The 24,296-nt window shown below is 39.0% G+C and overlaps 3 protein-coding genes and 2 long non-coding RNA genes across 8 annotated transcripts in view; 3 read left to right on the top strand and 2 right to left on the bottom strand.

The window, feature by feature from the left end:
• Window positions 1-1,031: 1,031 nt before the first annotated feature.
• LOC119741368 (bone morphogenetic protein 1-like) lies at window positions 1,032-1,421 on the top strand. The gene has a single exon (XM_038217120.1). It carries the CDS (start codon window positions 1,032-1,034, stop codon window positions 1,419-1,421), a length of 390 nt encoding a protein of 129 aa, XP_038073048.1.
• Window positions 1,422-1,895: 474 nt separating this feature from the next.
• Window positions 1,896-22,786, top strand: LOC119740841 (fibropellin-1-like). 4 transcript variants are annotated; one of them, XM_038216291.1, is made up of 23 exons: window positions 1,896-2,129; window positions 2,668-2,910; window positions 3,684-3,953; window positions 4,237-4,350; window positions 4,456-4,569; window positions 4,685-4,798; window positions 5,716-5,829; window positions 6,063-6,176; window positions 6,871-6,984; window positions 7,090-7,203; window positions 7,319-7,432; window positions 8,350-8,463; window positions 8,697-8,810; window positions 16,476-16,589; window positions 16,695-16,808; window positions 16,925-17,038; window positions 17,954-18,067; window positions 18,299-18,412; window positions 19,144-19,257; window positions 19,363-19,476; window positions 20,430-20,543; window positions 21,638-21,751; window positions 22,416-22,786. In XM_038216291.1, exons 1-23 carry the CDS (start codon window positions 1,916-1,918, stop codon window positions 22,550-22,552), a joined length of 3,030 nt encoding a protein of 1,009 aa, XP_038072219.1. In that variant the 5' UTR covers window positions 1,896-1,915; the 3' UTR covers window positions 22,553-22,786. The 4 variants fall into 4 exon arrangements, with proteins under 4 accessions (XP_038072219.1, XP_038072221.1, XP_038072222.1 ...); XM_038216293.1 differs by lacking the exon at window positions 4,685-4,798 and having other exon boundaries at window positions 22,416-22,785; XM_038216294.1 differs by lacking the exon at window positions 7,319-7,432 and having other exon boundaries at window positions 22,416-22,785.
• Window positions 11,468-12,616, bottom strand: LOC119740844. Its single transcript, XR_005272704.1, has 2 exons — window positions 12,188-12,616; window positions 11,468-11,927 (listed from the first exon to the last, which is right to left on the bottom strand). It is a non-coding gene; the product is annotated as an uncharacterized LOC119740844 (long non-coding RNA).
• LOC119740843 lies at window positions 13,091-15,753 on the bottom strand. Its single transcript, XR_005272703.1, has 2 exons — window positions 14,277-15,753; window positions 13,091-13,889 (listed from the first exon to the last, which is right to left on the bottom strand). It is a non-coding gene; the product is annotated as an uncharacterized LOC119740843 (long non-coding RNA).
• Window positions 22,787-23,335: 549 nt separating the features above from the next.
• The window catches only part of LOC119740840, a 37,467-nt gene continuing 36,506 nt past the window's right edge, over window positions 23,336-24,296 (top strand). The window contains exon 1 of the mRNA XM_038216290.1: window positions 23,336-23,588. Coding sequence (XP_038072218.1) covers window positions 23,585-23,588 — 4 coding nt within the window. The 5' untranslated portion in view covers window positions 23,336-23,584. The remainder of the gene's footprint in view (window positions 23,589-24,296) is intronic.

The raw sequence follows: 24,296 nt of genomic DNA, 5'->3' as shown, positions 1-24,296 counted from the left end.
GTATTGGCGCATAATCGGTCCAGTACATGTTTTATTCTTGTATAATGTACTGGCCCAGTTACGCGCCGCTGTGCAAGCCTTAAACGGGCCAATGGCTAGCCAATTCAAAACGCCAGCATTGGGCCAGTACAGGTCAAACAGAACCGGCCCTTTTCTGGAACCATGCTGGCCCAGTTCCGGATCAATGACGTATTAGTACTGGATCGATTCTGGCATTAAGCATTGGCCCAGAATCGGGCCAGTACAGGTTTTTTTTCTGGTATCATGTACACTGTACTGGCCCAGTTCCGCTCCGCTATGCCAGCCTTAAACGGGCCAATGGCCAGCCAATTCAAAACGCCAGCATTGGGCCAGTGCGGGTCAAACAGAACTGGCCCTTTTCTGGCCCTTTTCTGGAACTATGCTGGCCCAGTTCTCGATCAATGCCGTCTCAGTACTGGACCGATTGGCCCAGAATTGTCCAGTACAGGTTTAATTCTGGTATCATGTAGTGGCTCAGTTCCGCGCCGCTGTGCAAGCCTTAAACGGGTCAATGGCCAACCAATTAAAAAATACAGCATTGGGCCAGTACAGGTTAAACGGAACTGGCCCTCGTCTGGTACTATGCTGGCCCAGTTCTGGATCAATGCCGTCTCAGTGCTGGACCGATTATGGCATATGTTTTGGTCCAGCTGTGGACCAGTAACGGATTGGTATTGGATTATTTCCAGCATGATGTATTGATCCAGAATCGGTCCAGTAATGGTTTAATTCTGGCATCATGTACAGGCCCAGTTCCGCGCCTCTGTACAAGCCTTAACCGGGCCAAAGCCCATCCGATTCGAGAAGTCATCATTGAGCCGGTACCAATGTACCGGCAAAACAGTATTGGGCCAGTTAAGACCCACATCCTAAATGTTTGCTGGGCGAGGTGTGAAATAAGTAAGGATTAAAACTCGATATTCAAAAATTCAAATGCATTTTTAAATCAATTGATTGGCTTACCAGTAGGCTATAAAGCCATCGTTTCTCACTCAATTCATTCTACTGTAATGTCTTCTACAGAGCTGATCGATCTTGCGGCAAACCAGTCAATCACCATTACCTCGCCATCCTATCCAGGCAACTACCAGAACAACCTGGACATCGAATGGTTTATCCAAACAGCGGAGGACTTTAGAATCCTCCTCAGTTTCCACGCTTTCAACACGGAGAGTGGCAATGATTATCTGGTGGTTGGCAATGGCCGCGACTCTACTGACTCCTCCACTTGGGTGATTTTGGGGAGTGGGAGCAGTCTCCCGCCTGATACGCTGTCAACCGGCAATGCCATGTGGCTGAGGTTCACATCTGATGGTGTGATTACCAAAAGTGGGTTTTCTCTATCAGCTCGAAGCGTTGAATCACTTGGTAAGAGCACGTTGAATGAAGTTAAACATTGAGTTCTGCCAATCCACAAGCCTACAAAGTCAGGCGAACATCCTCCATCTTGAACATAATGATGTAGCGCCTTGAGCACCAGTCCTGGTAGATACGTGCGCTTTATAAATATCCATTATTATGAACAATTCCCACAACGTGCGTGTGCATAAAATGCCATGTACCTCGTACAGCGAAAACTTCTGTCCAACTAAACAACAACGCGCGGTCATCTTTTCGAAGTAAGATTCGCAGGCTTGGCGTTGTTCAGCGAATTCTACCTTGTGGATGGGTATCACAGGTATTTGGTATTACACAAGTGATGCGTAGCAATGTTTTGGAGTTTAAATCAATAATTGTGGTGTTAATCTGACGGGTTAGTCAAGATTGATGAGCTGATTAACTTTGTATCATATACAATCAACTGATGTTATCTATTTTACACCAGGTGTGAAAATTTGAAAGTAGTACCTTTTTTTTCAAATCAGATAATGAGGCCCCTGTGTTAGAATGCCCAATGAACATCGTCGCACCCACCGATCCTGGGCAGGACTTTGCTACAGTGACGTGGAATTCACCCAACGTGACAGACAACTCTGGGGAATTGATCTCACCAACTCTAAGCCACGTGTCTGGTTCTACATTTCCTCTTGGTATAACCACGGTGGATGTTAACGCAACTGACTCCAGCTCAAACATTGGTTCTTGCTTCTTCACCATCGATGTTCAAGGTACTCTTGTCTTTTTCAGTTGTCATCTTTTGAAGTTGATGTGCATTGAAAACAGACAGTGCCTAGTTCTATATGCTCTTTTAACAACAGCCTGTCAAAACGTTTTGAGGAAAAATTGTGATTGTGGAGCGAACCTAAAACAGGTGATATTATCGTTGTTCATGGATAGCCAGGACAGTTTACCCATTCTTATGCGGTTCATAAGTGTTTGTAAGAGGATATCTGCCTTCAGCTTGGGCCATTACCGCGACCAGGCCTCTGGTCGTTTTTTTTTAAACATATACTTGTTTAAAAGCGGCCAAGTACATTCCCTTATAATATACACCACCAGCACTTACGTTCTCAAAGTCAAACTTTTTTTACCAGACTTGAATGAGATGTCTGCTTTTGAGTTTGAGTTTGAGGGGGGGGGGGGGATATCGGATACCGTTATTCAATTAATGATGTATACAATTACTTTTCATTTAATATAGTAGTACCCGAAGTATTGTACTTCCAAGTAGTGATGCGGTTTTTACTTTCGTTTGTGCCATTGTAGACAGCCAAGCTCCCATTGTAGAATGCCCAATGAATATCGTCACAGGCACAGACAGAGGACAGGATTTTGCTACCGTGATGTGGTACGCACCCAACGTGACTGATAACTCCGGTGAATCAATTACTGCTATTCTAAGCCATGTATCAGGGTCGACATTTCCTCTTGGTATGACAACAGTGAGCGTTGATGCTACTGACTCTAGTGGAAGGACAGGGTCTTGTTCCTTCACTGTCACCGTTCTAGGTATGTTTATAAATTGATGATGTGTAAATTAAATGTTGTAGTTCAACCTGGGTACTAAAAGAACTCTTATATATCACAAACGTTTAAAGTGACGTTGGACTATGATAACAAAAATAGTACCGTGATTGCCGAAAGAAATATTGAAATAAATTTCTAAGTAAAGTGTTGACATGTGCATGACGCTTCACTCACGGATGTATCCCTGGGCTGGAGAAGACCAAGAGGAAGGCTTCGCTCAACCTGGACGTCCCTTGTCTCCGCAGAACTACTGGAACTTGCGCAGGAAAGGACAGCTTTTAGCCGTTTAGTCACCACAGTCACCTGATAGTCTTGAGGACATCTGTTGTTGTTATTGAAACTTTGTGACATATCTTAATATGTAACAAAAGTAAGAAGTACACAAATGCCCCAAATGGTAAAAGAGGGCCGGAAAAAAACGGCAACTCAGCTCAAAATATCAAAAGAAACGTTACACTTTTTCACATTATTAAACAGTTGACGTTGGAAATGTGGGTTAATTCTGATTTGCTAGCTAGCATCTAATTCGTTGGTAGTAGGAAATGATGCAGCCTATCTGTCTTTTACTTAGAAACAAAGGAAGCGATCAGCCTGACCAAGTTAGGTGAACTGTACTTAACACTTACGCATTATCGAATGTCAATTTCTGTAGCTCATTAGGCCCATCGATATAAAAACATGTGTTTCTTGCAAAGGAGTCATGATTAAGTTAAAAATAGTGTACAAGTCTTTATTTTTCTGTGGACTACTTTCAGATGGCGAATCTCCAAGCATTACTTGTCCAGCCAACCAGACAGTTGCCATGGATAGCGGCAAGAACTTCGCCACAGTTGTGTTACCATCCCCAGCCTCTTCCTTTGACAACTCCGGTGTTTACACCGTCACCATTGATGTAGATAAGAGATTTTATTTCGTCAACGACATTGTCTCCTTTGACCTTGCAGCATCTCCACATTTAGTGCAGTATACTGCCACTGACGATGCTGGTAATAGCGCCAGATGTGATATGTACATCATCGTGTGCGGTAAGTGGGCCTACATTACTTCCCTGCAATTTCTACATAAATTATGCAAAGCAAACTTTGGAAGTAGAGCGACTGGATAGACATTATATGGTAACCACAAGGAATAGATCTTAATTTTTTGGTTAGCCCTAGATATCACACACACCTCATGATGCACATGTACATGTGCTGCTAGCCTACTGGGAATGGTGATTGTACCATTTGTGTTTGTACTTGTGTTAGACCCACATTATTATCTAATATTTCAACATTGAAATAACATTGCCTATGTGTTCTAACCCAGATATCGATGATTGTGATCCCAACCCTTGTCTGAATGGAGGAACGAAGTCTGATGGCGTTGATAGCTACACATGCACATGTGCACCAGGATATACAGATAGCAACTGCACAACAGGTATATTTCCCCTTCATTTCCGTCTGCTTTCTACTGTATTCAGAACATCATTTCTCAACTTATATTGCCATGAATTGGTACTTTATTTGATATTTGATATTTCAGACATTGATGACTGTTTCCCTGATCCCTGTTTGAACAACGGAACCTGCTCAGATGGTGTCAACGGCTTCACTTGTGAATGTGCTGAAGGATTCGAAGGACAAAATTGTTCAACAAGTAAGCTAATTAAACCTTGTATCAGCTCTAAACAACCCTTCCGACTAATTTTGAAAAATGAGAAAACAAAATAGAATTGTTTTCACAAACCTTTTCTGTGTTGTCTTGTTTATAGACATTGATGACTGTCATTCACAAGTTTGTTTTAATGGGGGAACCTGTATAGACGGTATCGGCGGATACACCTGTGAATGTGTTGCAGGATTTGAAGGGGACGATTGCTTTACAAGTAAGTTAAAAGGAAATAAAATGAATAAATAAATAAACGTTACCTGTCAAGCCAAATAACAAAAGGCCATGGATAGCGGCAAGAACTTCGCCACGTGTTACCCGCCCCAGCCTCTTCCTTTGACAACTCAAGTGTTTACACCATCACCATTGATGTAGATAAGATCACATATATCGTCAACGACACTGTCTCATTCGACCTTGCAACATCCCCATGCACATTTGAGTGCAGTATACTAGCTGCCACTGACTGTTCTGGTAACAGCGCTACATGATTGTGTTTGGTATAAAGTGGGTCTACTTCTCAGTTTCTTGATTTTAAAAAACAAAACTTTGAAAGCAGAGTGACTGGATAGGCTTTTATGGTGACCACTAGAAGAAGATCTTACTTTGGTGGTAGGCTCCTAGATATCGCACACATATACCTTCTTTATATTGGGGACCAAATTATCAGCATACAGGATACGTACGGTGCTAGGAATGATGATTGTATCATCATTTGTGTTTGTATTTTACTAGACCCACATAATAAGCCAGTTCGGTATCTCGATGAAGTAGTCCATGTCAAAGGTCATTCGAGATAAAATCGCTGACATGATGATGCGCGATGTTACGTGCACGCCCATTCTGCTTGTATTTAACACGCAAGCGTCTTGCGCCTGTCTCCCTGCGCGTTCATGCACCTTCGATGAGCGTTCGATTTTCCCGAATGACCCGTGACAATGCCCGTGACCCATATCATTGTGCACATGCAAAGTTGAAATACCGAACTGGCTTATTGTCGTCATCATAATATTGAGATACATACCATCATTGCCCGTAAAGTGTGCCCGATGAATTGATCACACAAAATGGGGGTTTAATAAGCAACTTCATTCCAAGACTGATTCGTGACCATGTACCTCTATTTGATGCCAGATATCGATGATTGTGATCCCCACCCTTGTTTGAATGGAGGGACATGTTCCGATGCTCTTAATGGCTACACATGTACATGTGCACCAGGATATACAGATATTAACTGCTCAAAAGGTAATTTATTTCTTGATGATAAATGTAGAGAACCATTTTTTTTATCGTCAAATATGTTTTTCAATTTTAAGAGAACTTTATCCTCAGTGAAAATAAATATACATTGAGTACACCATCCATACAGTCCTATTTGTGAAATCCTTCATTCAACGAGGAGACTTAACATTCTGATTTGTCAACTTATAATAGAAACAAATTACGGATCAAAATGTTTTTGATTTTTGTATCTGTAGAAATTGACGAATGCAATCCTAACCCCTGCATGAACGGAGGAGTGTGTACTGATGGCATCAATGACTACACATGCACCTGTGCCCCGGGATACACTGATGATAACTGCACAACGGGTAATTGGTTTTTCAAAGGCATATAGGATTAATTACCAGGGAACAGACTTACCAATTAACTGAAGAAAAAAAAACTTGCTCAAAGTGAAGATAAGGATAGTACTAATTACTCTGTGAAATTGTTCCACCTTTGGTATCGTTCTGAAGAAAACAATTGAAGGTGGTTTAAAATAAGTGTGTACGCGGGCACACCCTGTTTGCATCTGTTAGCAACGGAATCTAGTTACAAGACCCAAAAGAAGTGTGCAGATTTAGTGGTTGTGCACTTTATTCAGATATTGAGCATTTTTGTTGCTTCAGACAAATTCATTGCACAAAAGCAAATGATCATAGTACGTACCTTAAATGTACAATCATTTCTTTAGTACATGTAATCCCATATCTTTTTTACATTATGTTTTCTTAGTTAAGGAAGTCCTTTGTTAGCACAACTTTGCAGGAATTAATTACATATCCAGAATCATGATTTTATTAATGAGCATTCAGAATCATTTCTTTTGATATGCATGCAATCACACCTTTCGAGTGCAACTTGTTTTCCTTTTTGAGGTCCGTCATTTCTGCAGCATAACTTTACAGAAATATAACTTCAGAATTAAATAGTCAAAATAAAATATGCCAAATTATGATTTTCGGGTATTGCCTAACAAAGTAGTTAACTAAGTTGATGTTGAATTTTGCATTTGACACTTAGACATCGATGATTGTGATCCCAACCCTTGTCTGAATGGAGGAACGTGTTCTGATGGCGTTGATAGCTACACATGCACATGTGCACCAGGATATATAGATAGCAACTGCACAACAGGTATATTTCCCCTTCATTTCCGTCTGCTTTCTACTGTATTCAGAACATCATTTCTCAACTTTTATTGCCATGAATTGGTACTTTATTTGATATTTGATATTTCAGACATTGATTACTGTTTCCCTGATCCCTGTTTGAACAACGGAACCTGCTCAGATGGTGTCAATGGCTTCACTTGTGAATGTCCTGAAGGATTCGAAGGACAAAATTGTTCAACAAGTAAGCTAATTAAACCTTGTATCAGCTCTAAACAACCCTTCCGACTAATTTTGAAAAATGAGAAAACAAAATAGAATTGTTTTCACAAACCTTTTCTGTGTTGTCTTGTTTATAGACATTGATGACTGTCATTCACAAGTTTGTTTTAATGGGGGAACCTGTATAGACGGTATCGGCGGATACACCTGTGAATGTGTTGCAGGATTTGAAGGGGACGATTGCTTTACAAGTAAGTTAAAAGGAAATAAAATGAATAAATAAATAAACATCACCTGTCCAGCTAAATAAAAAAAGGGAATGGATAGCGGCAAGAACTTCGCCACGTGTTACCCGCCCCAGCCTCTTCCTTTGACAACTCAAGTGTTTACACCATCACCATTGATGTAGATAAGATCACATATCGTCAACGACACTGTCTCATTCGACCTTGCAACATCCCCTTGCACATTTTAGTGCAGTGTACTAGCTGCCACTGACTGTTCTGGTAACAGCGCTACATGATTGTGTTTGGTATAAAGTGGGTCTACTTCTCAGTTTCTTGATTTTAAAAACCAAAACTTTGAAAGCAGAGTGACTGGATAGGCTTTTATGGTGACCACAAGCAGAAGATCTTACTTTGGTGGTAGGCTCCTAGATATCGCACACATATACCTTCTTTATATTGGGGACCAAATTATCAGCATACAGGATACGTACGGATACGTGCTAAGAATGATGATTGTATCATCATTTTTTTTTGTATTTTACTAGACCCACAAATAAGCCAGTTCGGTATCTCGATGAAGTAGTCCATGTCAAAGGTCATTCGGCATAAAATCACTGACATGATGATGCGTGATGTTACGTGGACGCCCATTCTGCTTGTATTAAACACGCAAGCGTCTTGCGCCTGTCTCCCTGCGCGTTCATGCACCTTCGATGAGCGTTCGATTTTCCCGAATGACCCGTGACCATGCCCGTGACCCATACTATTGTGCACATGCAAAGTTGAAATACAGAACTGGCTTATTGTCGTCATCTAAATATTGAGATACCATCATTGCCCGTAAAGTGTGCCCGATGAATTGATCACACAAAATGGGGGTTAATAATAAGCAACTTCATCCCAAGGCTGATTCTTGACCATGAACCTCTATTTGATGCCAGATATCGATGATTGTGATCCCCACCCTTGTTTGAATGGAGGGACATGTTCCGATGCTCTTAATGGCTACACATGCACATGTGCACCAGGATATACAGATATTAACTGCTCAAAAGGTAATATATTTCTTGATGATAAATGTAAAGAACCATTTTTTTTATCGTCAAATATGTTTTTCAATTTTTAGAGAACTTTATCCTCAGTGAAAATGAATATACATTGAGTACACCATCCATACAGTCCTATTTGTGAAATCCTTCATTCAACGAGGAGACTTAACATTCTGATTTGTCAACTTATAATAGAAACAAATTACGGATCAAAATGTTTTTGATTTTTGTATCTGTAGAAATTGACGAATGCAATCCTAACCCCTGCATGAACGGAGGAGTGTGTACTGATGGCATCAATGACTACACATGCACCTGTGCCCCGGGATACACTGATGATAACTGCACAACAGGTAATTTGTTTTTCAAAGGCATATAGGATTAATTACCAGGGAACAGACTTAACAATTTAATGAAATAAAAAAAACCTGCTCAAAGTGAAGATAAGTGTAACCGGGGAGAGTGGAATTTAGTTTGTTAAAATGGGGCACTCTCCTTATGTCCGAGTGGTTCCACTAAAAAATGATTTGGGAAGAGCGAACTTTCTGTAGTCTCACAAATATGAAATGGTTTTATTTATAATACAAATAGAGACAATATATACAAATTATTAGATATTTACACAAGAATTATATTAGAAACTTGGTTGGGTATATAAAAACGACAGTCAAAAGGGAAATGGCTAATGAAGTAGCTCCAAGGATATTAATCACTTGGGAAGATCTACGTTCATGCCTACTCCGTGTCCGATGTGAAAATCGAAGTAGAAGCAGCAAAAAATAGATGAAACTATTCTACTGCAGTATAGGGAGCCTCTCTCAAAATTTCAATAAAAGTGGAGAGTGTAAGCGCTCGTAATAGATGGTCTGCTCGCAACAAGATGTTGGATCGAAATCAACAATATTCCGCAGCAGGCCCTACAAGAAAAATATACCGAAACGCCCGGAATGTCAACTATTCCTCTTAAACAAAGCGCGGTGGAATGCAAAATGCACGCTCGCTACGCCCATCGCATAGTTAAGCAAAATTCTAGGCGGCGCGCGCTGTTAAAAAAAAAGTTTAGTTGGCCGCGAGAGGGCGCTTGTCAAAAAGCATGATCGGGGAGAGTGGAATTAGTTAGTTTTTAAAATGTGGCACTCTCCTTATGTCCGAGTGGTTCCACTAAAAAATGATTTGGGAAGAGCGAACTTTCTGTAGTCTCACAAATATGAAATGGTTTTATTTATAATACAAATAGAGACAATATATACAAATTATTAGATATTTACACAAGAATTATATTAGAAACTTGGTTGGGTATATAAAAACAAAACTTTGTTGGGTCTATAAAAACAAAACATGTGAGCAGCCATTGCGATCATGCTTTTGCCTAGCGCCCTCTCGCGGCCAACTAAACTTTTTTTTAACAGCGCGCGCCGCCTAGAATTTTGCTAAACTATGCGATGGGCGTAGCGAGCATGCGGGTTTAGCATTCCTCCCCGCTTTGTTTAAGAGGAATAGTTGACATTCCGGGCGTTTCGGTATAGTTTTCTTGTAGGGCCTGCTGCGGAATATTGTTGATTTCGATCCAACATCTTGTTGCGAGCAGACCATCTATTACGAGCGCTTACACTCTCCACTTTTATTGAAATTTTGAGAGAGGCTCCCTATACTGCAGTAGAATAGTTTCATCTATTTTTTGCTGCTTCTACTTCGATTTTCACATCGGACACGGAGTAGGCATGAACGTAGATCTTCCCAAGTGATTAATATCCTTGGAGCTACTTCATTAGCCATTTCCCTTTTGACTGTCGTTTTTATATACCCAACCAAGTTTCTAATATAATTCTTGTGTAAATATCTAATAATTTGTATATATTGTCTCTATTTGTATTATAAATAAAACCATTTCATATTTGTGAGACTACAGAAAGTTCGCTCTTCCAAAATCATTTTTTAGTGGAACCACTCGGACATAAGGAGAGTGCCACATTTTAAAAACTAACTAATTCCACTCTCCCCGGTTACACTCTATTTGACTGCCGTTTAGCCCTGATTTAATTTATCAAATTTCGCTCCCAAATCTAAAATAAAGTGGATAGCAAAGCTATCCTGCCGACTACGCCAAGTGTAACCGGGGAGAGTGGAATTTAGTTTGTTAAAATGGGGCACCGTTTGCAGTCTGCCGTTTAGCCCTGATTTAATTTATCAAATTTCGCTCCCAAATCTAAAATAAAGTGGATAGCAAAGCTATCCTGCCGACTACGCCAAGTGTAACCGGGGAGAGTGGAATTTAGTTTGTTAAAATGGGGCACCGTTTGCAGTCATCAGCCGACATTTGAAGCCAAAAAAAAAAAAAAAGGTATAAAAAAAAAAAAAAGCTGCGTCGCAACACCACTTTTTGGGCAAGCTCCATACCAGAAAACCGGAGATTTATTGTTTTTGGCTTAAGCACTGCACTGCTAAATCTCAATGTTTCTTTTCATAGATGCTAAATATATATACAAAAAAACGACAGTCAAATATACCCAACCAAGTTTCTAATATAATTCTTGTGTAAATATCTAATAATTTGTATATATTGTCTCTATTTGTATTATAAATAAAACCATTTCATATTTGTGAGACTACAGAAAGTTCGCTCTTCCCAAATCATTTTTTAGTGGAACCACTCGGACATAAGGAGAGTGCCACATTTTAAAAACTAACTAATTTGATTTAATTTATCAAATTTCGCTCCCAAATCTAAAATAAAGTGGATAGCAAAGCTATCCTGCCGACTACGCCAAGTGTAACCGGGGAGAGTGGAATTTAGTTTGTTAAAATGGGGCACCGTTTGCAGTCATCAGCCGACATTTGAAGCCAAAAAAAAAAAAAAGGTATAAAAAAAAAAAAAAGCTGCGTCGCAACACCACTTTTTGGGCAAGCTCCATACCAGAAAACCGGAGAGAGTGGAATTTAGTTTGTTAAAATGGGGCACTCTCCTTATGTCCGAGTGGTTCCACTAAAAAATGATTTGGGAAGAGCGAACTTTCTGTAGTCTCACAAATATGAAATGGTTTTATTTATAATACAAATAGAGACAATATATACAAATTATTAGATATTTACACAAGAATTATATTAGAAACTTGGTTGGGTGTATAAAAACAGAACTTTGTTGGGTGTATAAAAAACGACAGTCAAAAGGGAAATGGAATTTAGTTTGTTAAAATGGGGCACTCTCCTTATGTCCGAGTGGTTCCACTAAAAAATGATTTGGGAAGAGCGAACTTTCTGTAGTCTCACAAATATGAAATGGTTTTATTTATAATACAAATAGAGACAATATATACAAATTATTAGATATTTACACAAGAATTATATTAGAAACTTGGTTGGGTATATAAAAACAAAACTTTGTTGGGTCTATAAAAACAAAACTTTGTTGGGTCTATAAAAACGACAGTCAAAAGGGAAATGGGCTAATGAAGTAGCTCCAAGGATGGTATCTGAAATGCATAAAAACAATAAATGACTAATGAATTATGGGAATAACTTCCAGATCCAACTACAGTATTAACGATATTTAATTCAAAGAAATTTGGGAAAAACTGGTTTCCTTATTTGTAAATCAAAGAAAACTTTTTTATAAGTACATCAGTCAGTGAACAGAATGTTGCATAAAAAAAATGACTAATGCACAAAAAGATTCAGGCATAAACAGCTTCAGTCATAAAAGAGTTAAATATCAGACAAGGGATTTACTCACCACTTGGGATGGTCTACGCTCATGCCTACTCCGTGTCCGATGTTGAAATCGATGTAGAAGCAGCAAAAATATTGTAAAATGCAATGCCGGCAATGCCGGATATAAAATTAAATTGCTGCTATCGGGGAGCCGCACCCAAAACTTGCAGAAAAAGTGGAGTGTGCAATGCTCGCTGTAAATGCTGGTCGCAAAGCAGGAGCAGAACCAGGCAGATAGATGTCAACCCAAAGCAGAGTTGGAACGGAATCAACAATATTTCGCAGCAGGCCCTACAAGAAAACTATACCGAAACGCCCGGAATGTCAACTATTCCTCTTAAACAAAGCGGGGAGGAATGCTAAACCCGCATGCTCGCTACGCCCATCGCATAGTTTAGCAAAATTCTAGGCGGCGCGCGCTGTTAAAAAAAAGTTTAGTTGGCCGCGAGAGGGCGCTAGGCAAAAGCATGATCGCAATGGCTGCTCACATGTAAATCTACACAAACACGAAGTTACAAAAGTTATGAAATAATGCTGGAGTAAGGAACCAGTCGGGGAAAAGTAAGTACTGCAACCCGACCTGGTTACACTCACCCCCTAATTTTAAAGAAAAAAGAATTTTTATAGAAGGGAATTTCATAGTAACTAACGGTTAAAAGGAATATCCTATTTATAAAAAACTACTACACCAGCTCCTCGAAATAAACTTGGACAATAATAATATGTTCAAATGGTCGAGAGCGCGATAAAAGATTGTCCACCACTAGTATTTGACTAGTGAATTAGAGATTACCTCATTATGGACCTTAAATCTAAAACTCCCAATTTGGCCATAATTAGACATATGAAAGTCCGCGTAAAAAAATGAAGATTTGGCTATGAGTTTCTACAAATAAAAAATCCCTAAAAAAACATCCACAATATCAGTATTAATTAAAATTGCAAGATAGTGTTGAATGACGGGATAGAGAAAAATGGCAAAAATATGGTCCACCTCTAGCATGTCGCTAGAGAAATAGAGATTATCTCCAATGGACCCAATAACCTAATTCTCAATATATAATCATACTACACTAATCTTACTATAAAAACCCTAGTATCTGGCTACACTTAATGCATTTTAAAAAACAAAATCCTGAACATCTATTTACAGGGCGTCTTTCAACCCCAACCTAAACATGTCTATTTATCCTAGTTGGGTTAGCTAATCCCAACAGCGGTTAAAACGAAATTAGGATAATAAGAGAATAAAATTTACCAAATACTGGCTTTACTATCAATACAGATATAATGGAATCTACATGTACAATGTGAAATAAAAGATATGGCGTCTGCATTGAAGATTTATCATAGATTAAAGATGTAAAAGGTTTATTCGCCTAAAGCGCTAATTAAATCATTTGCAAAATAGTTTTTTTTCTGCAGCTATGATTTAAATATATTGCTACAAAAAGAATCAGTATACTGGCAATGGGACGATAAAAAAAGGTAAAAACATGTACAAAAATGTTAGGGTTTAGCTGAAGACGCGCGTACGCAGTCAAGCAACGACAACCTAATATGCACGCTTTAGCGTCTAGCAGCTGCAGTGCACCCATAATATCCACTATATAATACCCAAGCACGGTTGAATCACGTGCAACTAAAATGAAAAGTGAATCACGGGGTGGAAGAAGGGATGGATGGCATGAACGTAGTCACCCAAGTGGTAGTATGTCCCAAATCTGCATGCACAGAGAAATATAAAAGAAAAGACAACTGCCTCAAGGGCGTTAAAAATGTTCAACAAGAATCATTGTAACAGAGCTCCATTAAAAATACCAAGAATTCCAAGCACTTCCTCAATAAGTCAAAAAGGTAATGTTGAAATAAATACAACAATTACTATGTGAGGAAGAATATTGAGCTATAAAGGAGCAGTGCATATTGAAATAACAATTAAAATACTAAAAATAAAAAAGCTTTGGATCCGTCCAACTCTACGCTACAGTGTGTATAAGCAGGCACAATATGTGTTTCACAGGTAAAATTTTGTTGTGTTCTTAGTCTTTTTTCTAGATTTTCAGAGAACAATAATAATGCAATGAATCACAACAAGCAAGAAATATTACCACCACCAGCAAAAATATGAAAATGAAGCTATTACAGCCCGCTGCAAAGACCAATCATTGCTGTCAGATCGATGGACGGCCACCAAGATGGAAGGAGTTCTGTTTTTTGGATTTCGCCAAAAGAAGACAGTTCAGTGGCGTCTAATGGCAGCAGATGACACACTCCTGCAGCTCACTCTGGAGGTCAGTCAGTGGTTCTCAGCTGGCAGTTCTTCTTTCAAGATGGCACCAAGGAAGGAAGGCGGCAGGAACCCGGGCCGGTACACCCCTCCTTAGTCTACCTGGTCTGGTACCCATTCGTCATGGGCAGAACGACGCCACAGAGCTCCCGGTCTCATCAGTGCCAGACGAATTCCCTATATATTTGACTGCCGTTTAGCCCTGATTTAATTTATCAAATTTCGCTCCCAAATCTAAAATAAAGTGGATAGCAAAGCTATCCTGCCGACTACGCCAAGTGTAACCGGGGAGAGTGGAATTTAGTTTGTTACAATGGGGCACTCTCCTTATGTCCGAGTGGTTCCACTAAAAAATGATTTGGGAAGAGCGAACTTTCTGTAGTCTCACAAATATGAAATGGTTTTATTTATAATACAAATAGAGACAATATATACAAATTATTAGATATTTACACAAGAATTATATTAGAAACTTGGTTGGGTATATAAAAACAAAACTTTGTTGGGTCTATAAAAACAAAACTTTGTTGGGTCTATAAAAACGACAGTCAAAAGGGAAATGGGCTAATGAAGTAGCTCCAAGGATGGTATCTGAAATGCATAAAAACAATAAATGACTAATGAATTATGGGAATAACTTCCAGATCCAACTACAGTATTAACGATATTTAATTCAAAGAAATTTGGGAAAAACTGGTTTCCTTATTTGTAAATCAAAGAAAACTTTTTTATAAGTACATCAGTCAGTGAACAGAATGTTGCATAAAAAAAATGACTAATGCACAAAAAGATTCAGGCATAAACAGCTTCAGTCATAAAAGAGTTAAATATCAGACAAGGGATTTACTCACCACTTGGGATGGTCTACGCTCATGCCTACTCCGTGTCCGATGTTAAAATCGATGTAGAAGCAGCAAAAATATTGTAAAATGCAATGCCGGCAATGCCGGATATAAAATTAAATTGCTGCTATCGGGGAGCCGCACCCAAAACTTGCAGAAAAAGTGGAGTGTGCAATGCTCGCTGTAAATGCTGGTCGCAAAGCAGGAGCAGAACCAGGCAGATAGATGTCAACCCAAAGCAGAGTTGGAACGGAATCAACAATATTTCGCAGCAGGCCCTACAAGAAAACTATACCGAAACGCCCGGAATGTCAACTATTCCTCTTAAACAAAGCGGGGAGGAATGCTAAACCCGCATGCTCGCTACGCCCATCGCATAGTTTAGCAAAATTCTAGGCGGCGCGCGCTGTTAAAAAAAAGTTTAGTTGGCCGCGAGAGGGCGCTAGGCAAAAGCATGATCGCAATGGCTGCTCACATGTAAATCTACACAAACACGAAGTTACAAAAGTTATGAAATAATGCTGGAGTAAGGAACCAGTCGGGGAAAAGTAAGTACTGCAACCCGACCTGGTTACATAAGGATAGTACTAATTACTCTGTGAAATTGTTCCACCTTTGGTATCGTTCTGAAGAAAACAATTGAAGGTGGTTTAAAATAAGTGTGTACGCGGGCACACCCTGTTTGCATCTGTTAGCAACGGAATCTAGTTACAAGACCCAAAAGAAGTGTGCAGATTTAGTGGTTGTGCACTTTATTCAGATATTGAGCAATTGTGTTGCTTCAGACAAATTCATTGCACAAAAGCAAATGATCATAGTACGTACCTTAAATGTAGAATCATTTCTTTAGTACATGTAATCCCATATCTTTTTTACATTATGTTTTCTTAGTTAAGGAAGTCCTTTTTAGCACAACTTTGCAGGAATTAATTACATATCCAGAATCATGATTTTATTAATGAGCATTCAGAATCATTTCTTTTGATATGCATGCAATCACACCTTTCGAGTGCAACTTGTTTTCCTTTTTGAGGTCCGTCATTTCTGCAGCATAACTTTACAGAAATATAACTTCAGAATTAAATAGTCAAAATAAAATATGCCAAATTAGGATTTTCGGGTATTGCCTAACAAAGTAGTTGACTAAGTTGATGTTGAATTTTGCATTTGACACTTAGACATCGATGATTGTGATCCCAACCCTTGTCTGAATGGAGGAACGTGTTCTGATGGCGTTGATAGCTACACATGCACATGTGCACCAGGATATATAGATAGCAACTGCACAATAGGTATATTTCCCCTTCATTTCCGTCTCCTTTCTACTGTATTCAGAACATCATTTCTCAACTTATATTGCCATAAATTGGTACTTTATTTGATATTTGATATTTCAGACATTGATGACTGTTTCCCTGATCCCTGCTTGAACAACGGAACCTGCTCAGATGGTGTCAATGGCTTCACTTGTGAATGTGCTGAAGGATTCGAAGGACAAAATTGTTCAACAAGTAAGCTAATTAAACCTTGTATCAACTCTAAACGACCCTTTCGACTAATTTTGAAAAATGAAAAAAACAAAATAGAATTGTTTTCATAAACCTTTTCTGTGTTGTCTTGTTTATAGACATTGATGACTGTCATTCACAAGTTTGTTTTAATGGGGGAACCTGTATAGACGGTATCGGCGGATACACCTGTGAATGTGTTGCAGGATTTGAAGGGGACGATTGCTTTACAAGTAAGTTAAAAGGAAATAAAATGAATAAATAAATAAACGTTACCTGTCAAGCCAAATAACAAAAGGCCATGGATAGCGGCAAGAACTTCGCCACGTGTTACCCGCCCCAGCCTCTTCCTTTGACAACTCGAGTGTTTACACCATCACCATTGATGTAGATAAGATCACATTTATCGTCAACGACACTGTCTCATTCGACCTTGCAACATCCCCATGCACATTTTAGTGCAGTACACTAGCTGCCACCGACTGTTCTGGTAACAGCGCTACATGATTGTGTTTGGTATCAAGTAGGTCTACTTCTCAGTTTCCTGATTTTAAAAACCAAAACTTTGAAAGCAGAGTGACTGGATAGGCTTTTATGGTGACCACTAGAAGAAGAACTTACTTTGGTGGTAGGCTCCTAGATATCGCACACATATACCTTCTTTATATTGGGGACCAAATTATCAGCATATAGGATACGTACGGTGCTAGGAATGATGATTGTATCATCATTTGTTTTTGTATTTTACTAGACCCACATAATAAGCCAGTTCGGTATCTCGATGAAGTAGTCCATGTCAAAGGTCATTCGGGATAAAATCACTGACATGATGATGCGCGAAGTTACGTGGATGCCCATTCTGCTTGTATTTAACACGCAAGCGTCTTGCGCCTGTCTCCCTGCGCATTCATGCACCTTCGATGAGCGTTCGATTTTCCCGAATGATCCGTGACCATGCCCGTGACCCATATCATTGTGCACATGCAAAGTTGAAATACCGGACTGGCTTATTGTCGTCATCTAAATATTGAGATAAACCATCATTGCCCGTAAAGTGTGCCCGATGAATTGATCACACAAAATGGGGGTTTAATAAGCAACTTCATTCCAAGGCTGATTTGTGACCATGTACCTCTATTTGATGCCAGATATCGATGATTGTGATCCCCACCCTTGTTTTAATGGAGGGACATGTTCTGATGCTCTTAATGGCTACACATGCACATGTGCACCAGGATATACAGATATTAACTGCTCAAAAGGTAATATATTTCTTGATGATCAATGTAAAGAACCATTTTTTTTATCGTCAAATATGTTTGTCAATTTTTAGAACTTTATCCTCAGTGAAAATAAATAGACATTGAGTACACCATCCATACAGTCCTATTTGTGAAATCGTTCATTCAACGAGGAGACTTAACATTCTGATTTGTCAACTTATAATAGAAACAAATTACGGATCAAAATGTTTTTGATTTTTGTATCTGTAGAAATTGACGAATGCAATCCTAACCCCTGCATGAACGGAGGAGTGTGTACTGATGGCATCAATGACTACACATGCACCTGTGCCCCGGGATACACTGATGATAACTGCACAACAGGTAATTTGTTTTCAAAGGCAAATAGGATTAATTACCAGGGAACAGACTTAACAATTTAATTTAATAAAAAAAACCTGCTCAAAGTGAAGATAAGGATAGTACTAAGTACTCTGTGAAATTGTTCCACCTTTGGTATCGTTCTGAAGAAAACAAGTGAAGGTGGTTTAAAATAAGTGTGTACGCGGGCACACCCTGTTTGCAACGGAATCTAGTTACAAGACCCTAAAGAAGTGTGCACGTTTTCTCTGTTTCTCAAAATACAGCCGATGAGCTAAAACTGCCACAGATTAAGTGGTTGTGCACTTTATTCAGATATTGACCAATTGTGTTGCTTCAGACAAATTCATTGCACAAAAGCAAATGATCATAGTACGTACCTTAAATGTACAATCATTTCTTTAGTACATGTAATCCCATATCTTTTTTACATTATGTTTTCTTAGTTAAGGAAGTCCTTTTTTAGCACAACTTTGCAGGAATTAATTACATATCCAGAATCATGATTTTATTAATGAGCATTCAGAATCATTTCTTTTGATATGCATGCAATCACACCTTTCGAGTGCAACTTGTTTTCCTTTTTGAGGTCCGTCATTTCTGCAGCATAACTTTACAGAAGTATAACTTCAGAATTAAATAGTCAAAATAAAATATGCCAAATTAGGATTTTCGGGTATTGCCTAACAAAGTAGTTGACTAAGTTGATGTTGAATTTTGCATTTGACACTTAGACATCGATGATTGTGATCCCAACCCTTGTCTGAATGGAGGAACGTGTTCTGATGGCGTTGATAGCTACACATGCACATGTGCACCAGGATATATAGATAGCAACTGCACAACAGGTATATTTCCCCTTCATTTCCGTCTGCTTTCTACTGTATTCAGAACATCATTTCTCAACTTATATTGCCATGAATTGGTACTTTATTTGATATTTGATATTTCAGACATTGATGACTGTTTCCCTGATCCCTGTTTGAACAATGGAACCTGCTCAGATGGTGTCAATGGCTTCACATGTGAATGTGCTGAAGGATTCGAAGGGCGAAATTGTTCAACAAGTAGGCCTAAGCTACTTAAATTAGAATCAACTTCAAACAACACTTTAGTCACTTTTTAATCGGATAGGCCTATAAGAAAATTGGGGGAGTTTGAAAGGTACATTATGATCATCTGCATTTGTGCGTTTGTCGTTTGAGCAGTAAAATTGCTCAAAATATTAAGCAGGGAGCATATGACACTATAAACCTGTTGAAGTTTATCAGAATAAATGATTCTACACATTTTTAGAAAACGGGAAAACATAGGCACATGTTTGGAGTCTCCTAAGTGGATTTTGTTGCTATAGCAGGCGAGGTTGGGGGGGGGGGTGGTTCAACCCCCCGGCCAGCTGTGTCAAATTTTGTTTCATAGAAATTCATTAAAAATAATGCAACCCCTCCCCTGCTCTGACACCCAAAAATGCTTGCTGTTGATAATGTACGTCTGTGCAAAAAATATGGGTTAGAGCCACCTTGATTAGGGGGTATTTGTACAGTACAAGTATTCCGTAACAATTATAGTGTTAATAACCATCGGTTTAAACAGAGCCCTCATTGAAAGTATGGCACGAGCCCCCCCCCCCCCCCCCCCCCTCCCTATTAATTTTTGGAGGCCAAGTGTCCGGAGAACAAAAAAAAATTCTACATTTTGACATTTTTTTTACTGATGAACCCTCCCCCCCCCCCTGCGAAAATTCCTGGATCAGCCCTTGTATAGCGCTAATTTCCGTTGCAAAAATCGCCGTTTGGTATTTTGAGTTGCATTCTTTTGTCACTACAATATCTAAGTCAGCACAATCGACATAAATCTCATTTATACAGTTAGTGTACATGTTGATATCGAGGTCCATGTAGATGGGTAGTCCCACTGAATGAGGTCTATATTTAGAAAAGAAAAAAAACAACGTGCGCGGCTTCGTGAAACCAGTCCTATATATTCACTAACCTTTCTTGGATGTCGATGCTTTTTACAGACATAGATGACTGTCATGCACAAGCTTGTTTTAACGAGGGAACCTGTATAGACGGTATCAACGGATACACCTGTGAATGTCTTGCAGGATTTGAAGGGCGTGATTGCTTAGCAAGTAAGTTAAAAAGAATAAAATGAAACAAGGTAAATAAAGGAATAAATAAATAAGCCAAGAATGACGACCCTCGATACATATTTCATATACTGGGTGGTCCAAAAAAACCCGGAACCTCATACATCCACTACTCTGAGATTCAAACCACCTGTACCAATTGATAGAGAATCCTTTTAGAAGGATTATGATACCAAAATATCCCGATTCGGTCCATGCAGTAGTTTTTACTGCAGAGACTATTTTGTGAAGCGCACTTCTTCCACGCGGGTTTTATTACATAACAATCCCTCTATCAATTACAAGGTAAGTCAAATTCCCGGGCAGGGTTTAGTTATTTATCAGGGCAAAAATGTCCCCACGTACCTTGCTTCACAAAACAGGCTCTAGAACAAAAACTACTGTGCCGAATCGAGTGACCTTGGTTTCATTTTTCTGATAAAAAGATTCTCCATGCATTGGTATACGTGGTTTGAGTCTCAGGGAAGTGGAAGTATGATGGTTCCAGTTTTTATGGACCACCCTGTAACCTGTATATATATATACAATTTAAGTGTAACATTTAATTCTTTTGAAAATTGTAACAGCAGTGTGTGTTTTTTCTTCAGATTTAGATGGAAATTTTAACAATTTTTCAACAATTCCCGAACTTACAACCTCCAGTAAGGGCCTTAATTCCTTCTTGTAAAACGTAGCACAATCATTGTTTCCCGCTTGCATCATGTTTCATTAATAATTCACCCTTGTTTATCTATTTTACTTAACTCAGATTTGTATCAACTGATATTGATAACGAAACGGGACCCATGATATGTAATGCGATCAAGCTAAATGAGTTGTTTGTCGGGAACTTTCATTTGGAGATTCAGGCCAAACTAGGGCCACTTCATCACATCTCTTGGTGTTCCAACTTCAATAATTATTTAACGAAAGACGATATCAGCATGCGGTTTTCACAGCAGTAATGCTGAGATTGTGCTCTTTTCAAAACTGTAAAAAAAATGTGATCAGGGTCGAAAAACGACTCATTTAGCTTGATCGCATCACATACGAGTCAAATTAAACTTTTCGTGTTTCTTTGGGTGATTTTATCACAGACATTGACGACTGTGATCCAGATCCCTGTATGAATGGCGCCACCTGTTCCGATGGCATTAACAGGTTCACCTGTGCATGCGCTGAAGGATTCAGTGGAGAGAATTGCTCAATAAGTAAGTGCCAAATGTTAAAGAACAGTCCATTTCATTTTATTTTATTTAATATCTAGGACGTACGATATAAAAATTACAAATACACAAATTAAAACTTAAAAGAATACAAAGACATTAGGATTACTCTCTCACTATAATCATTATACAAAAAATACAGTACCACTAGACCCCATTGACAAACGCTTTGCTGTAAAGTGAACCAAATTGCTATCTGAAAGCTCTCCTGGCATGGAATACACCATAGAGCTAGGACCCAAGGAGTTTGAACTCCAAGACATCAAAAGTACAAGGATGATCGCCGACACTGCCCTGCGGCACAATCGCTCTGTTTTACGACCCTTATCTAAACACCAATTAGCCTAGCTGTATGAATAAACACAAATGATAACAACAAACACATCACAAAAATGCAACATCACAACTTGCTAGGAATAAACCAATCATTGAGCCCCGTGCACTGGGCATGTGGGAAACAACACGTAAGCCTTGTGCACGCATGTCACTTTTGTACGAGCATGTAAGCCATCAAGCATGGCTGTGATTGGTCAAATTGAACCCCAGGGGGCCGGGTTTAATAGATCAGTTAATTCCAAGTTGAGTCTTGATATTCTTCAACCAAATCGGTTCAATTTACAATTGGTATTTCAAATCTGACAATTTGCAGATATTGATGACTGTAATCCTAATCCGTGTATGAATGATGGAACCTGCATTGATGGTACCAGCAGCTTTGTATGTGAATGTGCGAAAGGATTTGAGGGAAAGGACTGTGAAATAAGTAAGTTGATCCATAAAACATAATATGATTTTAAATATTTTTGAAGTAGGTTACCTGAAACCATATGAACGAGTGACAAAAGAAGCAAAGTTTAACATAAGAAAATAACTTTTGGAAGTCAGAAAACCTTCTGCAGGTTGCAACTCAACAGAGAAATGAATTGGGTCCCCTTTACCTAGTTTACCCTAAAATTTCGAAAACAAGAAATTTAACAACTAACATACCAGGGACAAACAAATAGATTAACCCTTGAAGCCCTTGTATTACATTGTACTATACAGGGTGAGTAAACCAAAAAACGAAACCCAAATGTCGGGACTGTTGTTTAAGTGAAGCTCTGCATGTAGCACTTTCAAAATCTAGGATATGAAAGTCCAATTCATAAGCTTTCTTTTAGTACAAGAATCATTCAAATTGCTTATGTACTTTTTAAGATACGGAATTGTAAACACAACCACTGTTTAAAGTTCTGTCCACGGATCACAAAGAATGTGTTCGTTCTTTCAGCAAAACAAAAACAATTCACACACATCCCTTTGTGGTTTGTTTTCGTTTCGCTGAAGAATACTTACCTTTTTGTGATCCATGGACAGAACTTTAAAACGGTGGTTGTGTTTAAAATTCCGTAACTTTTAAATTAAATAAGTGATTTGAATGATTCTTGTACTAAAAGAAAGCTTATGAATTGGGCTTTCATATCCTAGATTTTGAAAGTGCTACATGCAGAACTTCACTAAAATAATGGTCCCGACATTTGGGTTTCGTATTTTTAACTCACCCTGTACTGTATTATTTTACTCCTTGGTCAATCCAAGCAGCCAAGCTGGGGCAGTTTGCAGCGGCATGGGTGGTGTATGGAGTGATGGTAACAGGTAGGGCACTCTGGGGCTGTGCTGGGACTAATTGGTTACAAAGACACACACATTTCTTATGTTTTACTTGCAGATATTGATGACTGTAGTCCAGACACCTGTTTGAACAATGGAACATGTAGGGATGAAATTAATGGATACACATGTGATTGTGTTGCCGGGTTCCAAGGAGTAAATTGCTCGATGAGTAAGCTATACAAAAGAGATTGAAAGGGGCATAGGATCATTTGCTTTTATCCCCAAACTAATATATCGAAATATATCCCAAACAAAATCTAACTATTAACCCTAAAAGGGCCAGAGAACAGGTCAAGGGGGGGGGGGGGGGGAGCGGCATATCCACCCACCCCCAGACCTTTTCCCCGATACTTTGTTTTCACTAGCTTTCCTGACTTTTTAGCCTCGAGTCTTGCACATCTTTTGATACCAAAAACATAAAATTCCGACCATGGGTTCTCGCGCCGTGAAAACTGAAATTCCCCATTATGTATTGTACACAAAGCAGATTATGCATGGGTGCATATGAATAATTAATTGGCTAATAATTCAAAAACCCTTTGACCTATAGTCATGAAATTTCTTGGGTATGTTCATAACTAAGTTGTTCTATGCATGCATAAAGTTTGATAATTTTTCGTCACTCAAAAGCCGAGATTTGGGGGGTAGGCGGAATCAGCCCCCCCCCCCCCCCCCCCCCTCCAGTGAGATGGTCAAAATAACCTGGCTCCTTTAGGGTTAAAGATCGTACTGCTAAACACCCTGTGAAATAACTCCGTCTTGCTTGCTGTCATTTCAAAGAAAGCAAGTCATGTAGGGAATTTCCAAAGATCAGTCAATTGACTGAGTTTTGGAGCTAAAGAGTGCTAATGACAAAATCATGTTTTCAGAACATTTT

This window comes from Patiria miniata, unplaced genomic scaffold (genome assembly GCF_015706575.1).
Source record: "Patiria miniata isolate m_02_andy unplaced genomic scaffold, ASM1570657v1 HiC_scaffold_5, whole genome shotgun sequence".
Lineage (NCBI taxonomy): Eukaryota > Metazoa > Echinodermata > Asteroidea > Valvatida > Asterinidae > Patiria > Patiria miniata.
The sequence above is the reverse complement of the archived record's forward strand: the minus strand, read 5'-3'. Positions and strand labels throughout refer to the sequence as shown.

Bases quoted from the DNA above. Each gene is read 5' to 3' on its own strand.
- LOC119741368 (XM_038217120.1), top strand. From the start codon at position 1,032: ATGTCTTCTACAGAGCTGATCGATCTTGCGGCAAACCAGTCAATCACC.
- LOC119740841 (XM_038216291.1), top strand. From the start codon at position 1,916: ATGAACATCGTCGCACCCACCGATCCTGGGCAGGACTTTGCTACAGTG. The intron at 3,954-4,236 runs GTAAGTGGGCCT...GTTCTAACCCAG, and splicing joins TATGTACATCATCGTGTGCG to ATATCGATGATTGTGATCCC. The intron at 4,799-5,715 runs GTAAGTTAAAAG...ATTTGATGCCAG, and splicing joins AGGGGACGATTGCTTTACAA to ATATCGATGATTGTGATCCC.